Consider the following 12,566-nt stretch of genomic DNA (forward strand, 5'->3'; position numbering starts at 1 on the left):
AGGGACTGAACGTCTCCTTGTGTTATTCCCTTTGGCCCAGATGGATCCCTGCTCTTTCAGCAAGTGCCAATGGTGGAGATTGACGGGATGAAGCTGGTGCAGACCAGAGCCATTGCCAACTACATAGCAACCAAGTACAACCTCTACGGGAAGGACGTGAAGGAGAGAGCCCTGTACTGTAACAGCACCACCTTTGCCTGTTAGAGCCCAGCTCACACTGCAGCCCAGTGTAACACAGGGGTGTCCCAGCTCACAGCTGGAGTCAGTGGGAGACAGCAGCGCTGCTTTAAAGGGCAGCATGAGATGACTGTGACTGCAGCTGATGTCCAGAGCAGAGACAGCCAGCTGGATTCCACAGGGCAAGCGAGCCCAGGAATCATCAGTCAGAGCTCAATGCTCTTATCAGAAGAAAGCAGTCACATGGGCAGTCTGTCCTACTGATGCTGCCTTTCATTTTCTCCTGCAGTTGTCAGCAGCAGCAGCATTTTCTCCTCATCACATTCAGAGCAATGTCTTTTAAGGAAACAAAACCCTTCCTCTCTCTAGTAGCCAGGAATTTGAATGGAATTAATAACAGGTTATCACAGGGCGGGATTTCTGGAGCACATGTTTTGACCTGAGGTATTTATGAATGTTTGAAATGAATAAGTACTGGTAAACACTTGTGTCAAGATATGTCCTAAATTGTTGTATGGCCTTGCTGTTTACATTAGGCTGTCTGATTGGATTTTGAAGACAATTCTGGATGGCACACATGACAATTTTGTAATCAGATTCAAAACCTTATACTCCAGACAGGAATAAGTGCCAGTAAGAAGAGAGAGGGCTACATTCTTTAGGTTTCCCTAGGAATTTTGCATTTGCCTTTGGCCCAAACTCCCTCCCTGCCTGTCCCCAGTGCAACTGCATTCCAGGGGGAACTTTGGGGGTAGGAAGGGGCAGGGATTTCCCAGCATCTCAGTGAGGTTGTGCCAGGAGTTATTGTGCTGTTCAGACCTACTGTGTGTGACCTGACCAGTGGATCTTTTCCTTTCAGAATCGATATGTACGTGGAAGGAATGTTCGATCTCAATGAGTTACTAATGGCATATGGCTACCAACCAGCAGACAAAAAAGAGCAACATTTTGCAAATATGATGGACAAGGCTGAAAACAGATACTTCCCAGCCTTTGAGAAGGTATGTGGCCAAGGACTTGTGGCTCAGCTGATACTGTTACCTTGAAACTCCTTCCTGGATCTACATAAATTTTACGTGGGGAAACAGAAACAGGCTATGGCTGGAATATCAATGCTTTGATTTTTGTGGTGTTGGGATTAAGGTGGTGAAAGGACACTACAGAGGGAACAGAAGGCACTTCAAATCTGGGACAGATGTACAACTGCAAAAACCCAGCACACATAGAGCTCCCCAAATGTCCGTGTTTCAATGTGGGTGTTTCAGACAAAAGACACTACAGCTTTGATATCAAGTTTCCTCCTGAAGTGCAGATGACCCTGTACCTTACATGCTGTATAAAAGCATTGCAGTTCCTTCTGTATCTCGTACAGCTCAGCCTTCAATGCAGCTACAGCAGCCAAGGCAAGATGAGCACAACTGAGCTGCCAGACAGAAATGTAGAAGTGAAAGAGCTGATAGATGATGCCTAGGATGGCAGTGTCTTCAGGTCATTGTTTGTACTACAGGTGTTTGAACTGCGTTTCCTTCTTTCACAGACAACTCTGCAGTATGTGACCCTGCTTTGAAGATGTCACATTATTTCTGAGAAAAGAACAGAGAAAAGACATCATCTGCTTCTGTTCTCTGTTTTTAGGTTTTGAAAGACCATGGCAAAGACTTTCTGGTTGGCAACCAGCTGAGCAGGGCAGATGTTCAATTACTTGAAGTCATTTTAATGGCAGAGGAGTACAAACCTTCTATACTTGCCAAATTTCCTCTCTTGCAGGTAAATGAATGGGGAATTTGAATGGAGAATGAATGGAAAGGAGCACTGATTTATAGTGGCTGAGAAATATGGGAGAGTGGGAGGGTCAGAAGTGATATGCAAAATGAGAAAAATATACTAAGTACTGCACCTCGCCTCACATACTCTATGTTATTTCCACATTCTGTCACTACAACCCCAAAAGCATAAGAGGGGGAAGCATACAGATTCTTCTGCAGCATCAAGCCATGACGGAACTTTTATAGCACGGGTAACATTGTCTGACAGCTGCAAAGATTCTTAAGCACTGTGATGTTTTGATTTTGTTTTGTAGAGCTTCAAAGCAAGAATAAGCAATATCCCCACAATTAAGAAATTCCTGCAGCCTGGCAGCCAGAGGAAACCACGAACAACAGAGGAAGATGTTGCCAAAGCAATGAAAATATTCCGCTCCTGAGTAGCAGTTTATCCCCATACAAGCTGTATTTCATTGTGTTTGATATTAGTGACAAAGTGAAATTAATGGAATGAGTGAAAGAAAAGGATTATGATTTCTTTTTCCTTAGTTACAGGGCTAGTTTTTGCCCACTGCAGACACTTTAAGGTAAAGCTACATGAGTGTACCAGCAAAAGAAATAGTCCGCTAAACACGGGGTGTTTTGGACAACACAGAATGCCTTAAATAACTAAAGAAAATACCTGAAATAAATTCTTACTACTGATACTCAAAACCCAGCGGGTCATTGATTTCTTGCTGCTACTTCTATGCCTAAGATCTGTCTGGTTCTGGATTTCTGGCATTCCCAAGAATTGTTGCAAAATTAGGCGTGATTATCCCAGAGAGTAGGTCTTTGTCACAGTAGAGCTAGTCTGCAGCTGGACAGATAAATCTGGCTATAATATGAAACCTAACTTGGCTCTTCTAGTTCAATAAACAACTGCCTAGGTGAACAGTGGTAGGATAGATTTGAACTCAAACAGAGCACCTAATCCCTTTCAAGCATACATGCAGAGACATTGCTGGTCCAGGTACTGGGCAGTGTTAAGACCAACCAGCACTTGAGACCCGGTAGTTTTGAGGTGCCTATATAAGAAACTCTGAACAATAAAACCCGCTGTTTGTTGAGGATTTCTCTCTGTGAGACCGTGTTGTTTCTGCTGCAACCAACCACCCACAACATAAGAGGTCATGTATTTTTTCTCTTGGAAATTCATAGAAAGCCTGCAGGTTCTGGCTAGCTGAGGCTGGAAGGTTTGGGTTCAGCTTTCCTCTGAGCTTAATATGGAATATGCTTGGACCAGAGCTCCTACTGCACCTCTGCTTTGTCACTAGACACTTAAACTCTTGTACTGCAGCTTCACCAATGTTCCCTTTATCAGAAGGTCTGTTGCAGCAGCTAAAAGCCCTCTGCAGTCTCTGAGAAACAAATGCTGGTCACCAGCTTAAAACTTGCTGAGGAACGAGGAGTCTGGATGTTGTCAGGTCTTAGTGAGACCCTTGAACGTAGGAATCCATATTGACTTACATCCCTTTATATTAAACCAAATTTTGTACGAATTGTAGTCAAGTTGTTCATTCTAATCACTCAGATCAAGCTCCACTACTGAGGTTAGCAAGACTGTTGAACTTGGATCAATATGTGCATTTATGTAGTGAAATGTGTTCCTGCCCAGGGCAGGAGGGTTGGAACTAGATGATCTATGAGGTCCCTTCTAACCCAAAGCATTCCATGATTCTGTGATATTATTTAAACCCCAAATAAACCCAGTTTGTAAATGAAACAGTCAGTGCCCTAAATCCAGCTACAGCTAGAGCTCTGGCAGTTTTCAGCTGAGCAAACTCAGGGCTCTGTAGCTCTTGCTAAAGCCAGCAGTTTCTTCATCAGAAATGTCATGCAGCTGGAACCAGTTTTTGTCATCAAAGAAAAAAAATAAGCAAATCTTTTTCAGCAGCAAAGCATGGATTCAAGAGAGTTGTTGCAGGAGCTGTTTCCCTCCTGCCTCACTGAAGCATTCAGACAACACTGGAGCTGCTGAGTGCTGTCAGAAACTCAAGGCAGAAACTTGGGCTGTGGGTGCTGACTCCATGCCACGAGGCATGCTCTGAGGATGAGCTTGGGTCATGGCCATGTGGTTTCAGGATTCCCCACAGAGATCCCAGTGTTCGGCCACTCAGAGCCAGAGCCCCTGGCACAAAGAGTGCTTGCACCCCTTGCACAGGGGCTGCAGCCCCAGGCCCTGCTGGTCACACAATCCCTGCGGGGGGGGGGGACTCCAAGCCTGTCCCTGATGTGTCCTGACCATGTCCCTGATGTGCAGCTGCCTCGGAGGACTATCCCATCTCACAGCTATGTTAAGGGAAAATCAGCAAAATTTTGCATGTGTCTGTTGACCTTGAGTGCAGGTCCTGCCTACATCAATATTAACCACGTAGATTAGATAGGCAGGATGGTGCATGGGGGATTATTCTGTATTGACTTTTTGAAATCAATAGAGTTGGCCAAAGAAAACAGTTGGGAGTGCAGAGGGCAGTTTGCCATGTGATACCACACTTCATTCACTGTCTCTCACAGTTCTCCATGGTGTGTATTCTCACGGAATCAAATTCAGACAAATGTTTTCTGCAGAAAAAAATTCAAAATCAGCCCTGCTGCCTGGAGATGAAATTGAGCAGAAGTGTCCTGAAGGAATATACACTAAGCAAGGCATAGAAGCTTGTGACAGATTAGAGCTGAATTAATTGATGTGATTTATGTAAAGTGGCAATGTGTAGAAACTAAACAACGAGAAAACATTAGAATAAAAGTGGGATTGGCATAGCAGTATTTTTTAAATCTGAATGAGTGTTTCAGATATTGTAATTAATTTTAACTAGGAAATAGGAGGCATATTACCATTGTGTGCTGACACAGATGTTTCCAATGATCATGGTCTCTCATGTATCGTATATTTCTACATTGTCAGCATGAGTCAGGAATTTATTTTCTGTAGGTGCGAAGTAACTAAGCAGAGATAATGGGTTTTATTTGCTTAAGAGAAAGTGGTTTCCCATTTGCAGACAGTCATTTCTGATACTTGGTGTAGGAGGGGCTCCAGAGTTATATATTCTCTAGGCAGAACTGCTGAGAGGTTAGAGTGAGTTCCACTGTGCACAATGTAAGTGGGTATATTATTTTGGATATGCTGGGAGTTGTTGAATGTGATTGAAGTAATTGAATGGGTTTTATAGATTAAATGTGTGTATGTACTTTCTTTACAAACATGGTTATGTGCACCAAATGATAATTCTTAATCAGCTGCTTTCGAGAGGGACAGAATTAAAAAAAAGTAGATCCCACAGTGGGGAGTGTCCTCTGACCTCCTCCTTCCTACTGCAGAGAAGCTGACATGTTATTTACAAGGGGAATATGGTGGTGGTTTGGCTGTGTCCCTTCTGCTGTGGTTAAAGCTTCAGCCTTGTTGCTGGCAGGGTGTCAATAGCTGTGAGGCTGGTGGAGCTGGGCGCTGTTTGTGGCTGATGTGCACACGTGGTTCTGAGTGGGTGGGTGACAGTCTGCCTAGAAAATGTTGTTGCTTTAAGTTTGTGCCTAGAAATTGTTGTTGCTGGAAGTTCCAGCAGAGTTGGAACTGGACCAAGCAAGCATTGCCCTGAGGCTGTGCCTGTGCTAAAGGCAAATCTGATGCTACCAGAAGCAAAATATATTTCCATGTTTTGGAAGTTTGTCTAAAGAAATCAGAGAAGCAGGGAGTGTTGTAGAAGAGGTTGACTGATGGTAAGAATTCCTTCCTGGCTGGAAGCATAATGGAGCATAATAGCTGCTGGAGAAAGCAGAGCAATTGCTGACTTTATAGCATGTATCTGATTAAACAGTAAACTGTATTCTGAGATAACGCCAGAATAGGCAAAGAGCACCCTCTGCTTTCTGGTCAGAACAGAACACTTTGGATGGAAGTGGTTTTGATTGAGTGGTTCTCTGTCTGAGCCAACTGCTGCGATTACAGAGTTCTACTTAAATATTCTGCATGTGTAAGTAATGTTTGAAGGCAGAATGATACAAGGCAGTCTCTCCATACATTCTAGCTTTTACCTCCACTATTGATTGATTCATGTCTTGGACGATAAATCATTGGTTTCAAACAAGACAACTTTGAAAGTGAATTAGATAGCTGGATCCAGTATTGTGAATGTTTATTATGCAAACCTTTTTTCTTCATTGCAGATACTAGGGAATCAGGCACAAGGAAACATGTCTGGAAAACCCAAGCTGCACTACTTCAATGGACGAGGTCGGATGGAACCAATTCGGTGGCTCCTGGCAGCAGCTGGGGTTGAGGTTTGCTTCTGGTCTTTTATACTGAGATCCTGTGGCAAATATGTGCTTTTATTGTTCCTTCTGAAAGGTGTGACTGAGCAGCAGTTTCAAGCTCTGCCTTTAGTGCATTGCTGAGCAAGGCACCAGTGACCACGAGCTTACCCTAAGCAGGGGCGAGTTCCTGTCACACTTGCATACATAATTTGCAAAGCCCACTGGTAGCCCCCAAATGGTTTTCCCCTGTAGCTAGAGAGAAAAGAATTTTAAAACCCAAGCAGCTGAATCTGGTTTGATAATTTTCTGACCACATAGGTCAAATAGCTGCAATTCTGAGCACCTTCAGTTAAATTCCCATGTCCAAACCTACAGGTTTGGTTTTTCCTCTGACAGATTGTGATACTAAATCAGGGATGGTATATGAGAATCTGTGTGTTTCAAAATGCAGGGGTTTCTGTCACAGTGATGGCGAATTTGCCCAGAAGTTTTGAAATGTGATTTATATTTTAGAAAAAATAATTGCCCAAAACACATTTCTTTAGTCCTTCTTTACCTAAATGACGAAGAAGCTAAATCATGGAATGACAACAGAACTTTTTTTCTCTCCTTTCGACAGTTTGAAGAATCTTACCTGGAAAAAAAGGAGGATCTGAGCAAGTTACAGAAGGGTAAACTTCTTTCACTTTTAAATTACAACAGCTGCAATGGTTAAAATAAGAAGAATCATAACTAAAATTAGAATTAGAGGTACCTGTTTGAGAACACTTAAGAATTCTTAAGTCTTAGAGGTAAACACTTGTGTCAAGATATGTCCTAAATTGTTGTATGGCCTTGCTGTTTACATTAGGCTGTCTGATTGGATTTTGAAGACAATTCTGGATGGCACACATGACAATTTTGTAATCAGATTCAAAACCTTATACTCCAGACAGGAATAAGTGCCAATAAGAAGTGAGAGGGCTACAGTCTTTAGGTTTCCCTAGGAATTTTGCATTTGCCTTTGGCCCAAACTCCCTCCCTGCCTGTCCCCAGTGCAACTGCATTCCAGGGGGAACTTTGGGGGTAGGAAGGGGCAGGGATTTCCCAGCATCTCAGTGAGGTTGTGCCAGGAGTTATTGTGCTGTTCAGACCTACTGTGTGTGACCTGACCAGTGGATCTATTCCTTTCAGAATCGATATGTACGTGGAAGGAATGTTCGATCTCAATGAGTTACTAATGGCATATGGCTACCAACCAGCAGACAAAAAAGAGCAACATTTTGCAAATATGATGGACAAGGCTGAAAACAGATACTTCCCAGCCTTTGAGAAGGTATGTGGCCAAGGACTTGTGGCTCAGCTGATACTGTTACCTTGAAACTCCTTCCTGGATCTACATAAATTTTACGTGGGGAAACAGAAACAGGCTATGGCTGGAATATCAATGCTTTGATTTTTGTGGTGTTGGGATTAAGGTGGTGAAAGGACACTACAGAGGGAACAGAAGGCACTTCAAATCTGGGACAGATGTACAACTGCAAAAACCCAGCACACATAGAGCTCCCCAAATGTCCGTGTTTCAATGTGGGTGTTTCAGACAAAAGACACTACAGCTTTGATATCAAGTTTCCTCCTGAAGTGCAGATGACCCTGTACCTTACATGCTGTATAAAAGCATTGCAGTTCCTTCTGTATCTCGTACAGCTCAGCCTTCAATGCAGCTACAGCAGCCAAGGCAAGATGAGCACAACTGAGCTGCCAGACAGAAATGTAGAAGTGAAAGAGCTGATAGATGATGCCTAGGATGGCAGTGTCTTCAGGTCATTGTTTGTACTACAGGTGTTTGAACTGCGTTTCCTTCTTTCACAGACAACTCTGCAGTATGTGACCCTGCTTTGAAGATGTCACATTATTTCTGAGAAAAGAACAGAGAAAATACATCATCTGCTTCTGGTTCTCTGTTTTTAGGTTTTGAAAGACCATGGCAAAGACTTTCTGGTTGGCAACCAGCTGAGCAGGGCAGATGTTCAATTACTTGAAATCATTTTAATGGCAGAGGAGTGCAAACCTGATACACTTGCCAAATTTCCTCTCTTGCAGGTAAATGAATGGGGAATTTGAATGGAGAATGAATGGAAAGGAGCACTGATTTAAAGTGGCTGAGAAATATGGGAGAGTGGGAGGGTCAGAAGTGACATGCAAAATGATAAAATATCCTAAGTACTGCAGCTGGCCTCACATACTCTTTTTTTTAATTTTTGGTATCTTCTGTCACTACAGCCCCAAAAGCATAAGAGGGGGAAGCATACAGGTTCTTCTGCAGCATCAAACCATGATGGGACTTTCAGAGAGGTTACAAATGCATTATATACTTTTCTCTCCTGAGCATCTTAATACAGTAGAACCAATCTATACCTTAACTTCTATCTATAGCCTATCATAACTAATACAATTACCATATTCATGTTAGTATTCTCCAATCACTAAAGATTAGTACATTACAGTTTAAGCTAGAAGTTGTTCTTCAGTTTTCTTGCAGTGGAAAATTCTGAGACCTTTTTTCTACTTGCAACATTTGCTGACTTGTTTGCCTGTGCTATCTTTCTGCTTGGTAAAAACATCTTCTTGTTTGAGGTGGGTTTATCCTTTGTTCTAAGTCATAAAAACCCCCTTCTAACTAACATACCCTTTGCCTCCTTGGTTATCCAGTAAGACTGGCTCAGCAATTCTTTCCTTCTATATCAAAACTTGCTTCCATCTCTATTCCTTCCTCAGCTTCTACATTCAAAAATCTTTCTGCTAAGCATACATATCTGTGAGACTTTCTTGTCAAACTTTCATCCTTCCCAACAGGCCTTAGATTTGATTTTTCCAAAGTCATGATGACTTTTCAGTTGCTTTGGACAAGGGTTTCCCGTAGGACCAGTGCTTCCCAGTGGCAGGGAATATTTGTGATGTGATTAAAATCCTGTACTTCTGCATATGATGGTAAGCAAAACCAAAGCGCAAAGTGCAGCTCCAAACCACCAGCACATCCTTTTCTTCTGGGTTTGCCCAGCCTAGCACTGCAAATGCCTGCTCTGGCCCATGTCACAGTCTGAAATAATAATTTAACAACAACAGCTCTGCAAACAGCAAGAAATGTAAAACAGTGGCACTTTGATTCCTGTGACAACATTCCTCTGACCCACAGCACAACCAAACCACAGCACAGCTACCACAGGGTCTGTCCTTCAGGATGCACACTGGTTTGGGCTGACAGAAGAAATTCAGTATTTTCTGTGTTTGGCTATTGCAATAACCAGTGTGTGTGACCATTCCTTTGCTCATGAGCTCAGTGTCATGTCTGGAAAAGGAGAAGTCACAGAAAAATCATGGATATAAACACGTGCTCTTTTCCCAGCCATAGAAATTTTTCTCTTCCCTTATATTTTCTCTGTGGTTTATCTATTAGCTTCTGCTGGATACCCTTGATTCAGTCCACAGCCTCAAAGTTTTTATATGGTTTCTGCTACACTTCGGGAATTTTGCAAATAAATCACTGTACTGGATTTGTTTTAAGAAAGCATTTGTTTGTTTTCAAATCATATACTTGGCTAAAATAAAAGGATGCAGCTCTGTGTTTTCTCCCAGGCTGGTTGGGTTCCAGTGACTGTTTGCTGCTCTAAGTCTGCAGGGGATGAAGGAGACGGGGTTGGGGTAAACCTGCAGTGAGCCCTGCTTCCAGGTCTGTGTGACCTGTGCCTTCGGACAGCTCTGAGCCTCTCCTCAGCTGCAGAGGGAGGTTCTCTCCTCCATCCAGCCCCCGTGGGGAGGTCAATAACTCACCCTGGTTTCAGCTAGAGAAGCCTGCTATCCCAGGGCACCTGGTTTGTCTTGATTTTGCCACTCACCTGAGAAGAGGAATTGTGACTTCACAGTGCCCATTGCTCTCCGTGGGCTTCAAAGGGGATTGGAACAGTTCGTTCACATGGAGATGGCAAAGCTGTAGTGATTTTAGGCTGATTAGTTCTTTTCCCAGTATTTTTCTTTTTTTATTTTAGGCTTTCAAAATAACACAGATCTTATTTGTATCTGGTGCATATCATACATGAACTTTCTGCTCCCACCCATTGCAGAATTTCCTAAACTGATGCCAACTGCAGAGCCTGTCAGAAAGGCACCTGGACAGTTTAACTCTTTTAAAAGGTGTCTCTATCAAAATGCCCATTAACATCTTAAAGCAGGTTTATTTTTTATATGTCAATTTACCTAATACAAAGTGGGCATTATTATGATGTCTGATGTAAACATCCTCCAGGGGCTGTAACAGAGGTAACATAATGGGCACAGATAGCAGAACGAGAGCTGCAATCAGTGATTTCAAATGACTGATCAAAAGTTGTTGCTCAGACAGTGAATGAGAAAGAATGAGATCTTCTAAAATATGAAAGATACTGCCTGATACAGAGAAGAAAGTCATGTGAAGAATAACCCTTTAAATAGCACCACCATAATAAAAAAATACATTTGTGAACGGACAGGACAAAAGTGCTGGGATCAATTGGGGCAGACCACCTTTGGTGACTGGGTTATTTGACTCTGTAACCCTGAGTCATGTTAAGGTCAGGAAATAAAGTTCACAGTCTGAGCACACTCTGGTTGTATCACACCTTGATCACACACAGGGGAAGCTGCTCCAGAAAGGAAGCACAGTTCTGGTTTATGTTATGACAACAGGAACCAGCACATTTCATAATTTCCCCTGTGCTTCAGCAACAGAACTGGCTCCTCCAGGTGAAAGCAGGACAACAATTATTTTTAGTGGCTAAAAAATTAATCTGATGTCTTCCTATCTGTCTCAGAGTTATCACTAAAGATTAGTACATTACAGTTTAAGCTAGAAGTTGTTCTTCAGTTTTCTTGCAGTGGAAAATTCTGAGACCTTTTTTCTACTTGCAACATTTGCTGACTTGTTTGCCTGTGCTATCTTTCTGCTTGGTAAAAACATCTTCTTGTTTGAGGTGGGTTTATCCTTTGTTCTAAGTCATAAATCACTAAATGTTAGTACATTACAGTTTAAGCTAGAAGTTGTTTTTCAGTTTTCTTGCAGTGGAAAATTCTGAGACCTTTTTTCTACTTGCAACATTTGCTGACTTGTTTGCCTGTGCTATCTTTCTGCTTGGTAAAAACATCTTCTTGTTTGAGGTGGGTTTATCCTTTGTTCTAAGTCATAAAAACCCCCTTCTAATTAACATACCCTTTGCCTCCTTGGTTATCCAGCAAGACTGGCTCAGCAATTCTTTTCTTCTATATCAAAACTTGCTTCCATCTCTATTCCTTCCTCAGCTTCTACATTCAAAAATCTTTCTGCTAATCATACATATCTGTGAGACTTTCTTGTCAAACTTTCATCCTTCCCAACAGTTTCAGACTTTGTAATTATATTTAACTAGCAAATAGGAGGCATATTGCCATTGTGTGCTAGCACAGATGTTACCAATGACCATGTCCTATCATCAACCTAATATTTCTACAATGTCAGCATGAGTCAGGAATTTATTTTCAGTAGGTGAGAGGTAACTAAGCAGAGATAAATGGTTTTGTTTACTTAAGAGAAAGATGTTACCCATTTGCAGGGAATCATTTGCAATACTTGGTGTAGGAGGGGCTCCAGAGTTATATATTCTCTAGGCAGAACTGCTGAGAGGTTAGAGTGAGTTCCACTGTGCACAATGTAAGTGGGTTTTAATATTTTGGACATGCAGGGAGCTGTTGTATGTGAAATTCAGTCATTGAATGGGTTTTATAGACTAAATGTGTGTTGGACATTCTTTACTAACATGGCTATGTATACCAAATGTTAACTCTTATTCAGCTACTTTCGAGGTGTACAGAATTAAGAAAATGGAGTGCAGATATCACAGGTGGGGAGTGTTTCCTCTCACCTCCTTCTTCCTACTGCAGATAAGCTGACATGTTTTTTACAAGGGGAATATGGTGGTGGTTTGGCCGTTTTCCTTCTGCTGCTGTTAAAGCTTCATCCTTGTTGCTGCAGGGTGTCAGTAGCTGTGAGGCTGGGCGCTGTTTGTGTGTGTTTGTGGCTGATGTGCACAGTGGGTGGGTGGGTGACAGTCTGCCTAGAAAATGTTGTTGCTTTAAGTTTGTGCCTAGAAATTGTTGTTGCTGGAAGTTCCAGCAGAGTTGGAACTGGACCAAGCAAGCATTGCCCTGAGGCTGTGCCTGTGCTAAAGGCAAATCTGATGCTACCAGAGGAAAAATGAATTACCAAGGTTTGGAGGTTTGTCTATAGAAATCACAGAGGCAGGGAGTGTTGTAGAAGAGATTGACTGATGGAAAGAATTCCCTCCTTCC

General features: G+C 42.3%; 2 protein-coding genes across 2 annotated transcripts; both read left to right on the top strand.

Annotated features, from left to right (window-relative positions):
- The first annotated feature begins 20 nt into the window (after positions 1–20).
- On the top strand, positions 21–2,460 carry LOC120508545 (glutathione S-transferase-like). The gene is made up of 4 exons (XM_039722254.1): positions 21–173; positions 1,037–1,178; positions 1,813–1,944; positions 2,258–2,460. The coding sequence occupies exons 1-4, from the start codon at positions 70–72 to the stop codon at positions 2,378–2,380; spliced, it is 501 nt and encodes a 166-aa protein (XP_039578188.1). The 5' UTR covers positions 21–69; the 3' UTR covers positions 2,381–2,460.
- Positions 2,461–4,996: 2,536 nt separating this feature from the next.
- On the top strand, positions 4,997–8,486 carry LOC120508548 (glutathione S-transferase-like). The gene is made up of 5 exons (XM_039722268.1): positions 4,997–5,079; positions 6,144–6,257; positions 6,850–6,901; positions 7,304–7,545; positions 8,181–8,486. The coding sequence occupies exons 2-5, from the start codon at positions 6,171–6,173 to the stop codon at positions 8,331–8,333; spliced, it is 534 nt and encodes a 177-aa protein (XP_039578202.1). The 5' UTR covers positions 4,997–5,079; positions 6,144–6,170; the 3' UTR covers positions 8,334–8,486.
- The last annotated feature ends 4,080 nt before the right edge of the window (positions 8,487–12,566 follow it).

Source organism: Passer montanus, unplaced genomic scaffold (assembly GCF_014805655.1).
Source record: "Passer montanus isolate IOZ18808 unplaced genomic scaffold, ASM1480565v1 scaffold1077, whole genome shotgun sequence".
In the NCBI taxonomy this organism is placed as follows: domain Eukaryota; kingdom Metazoa; phylum Chordata; class Aves; order Passeriformes; family Passeridae; genus Passer; species Passer montanus.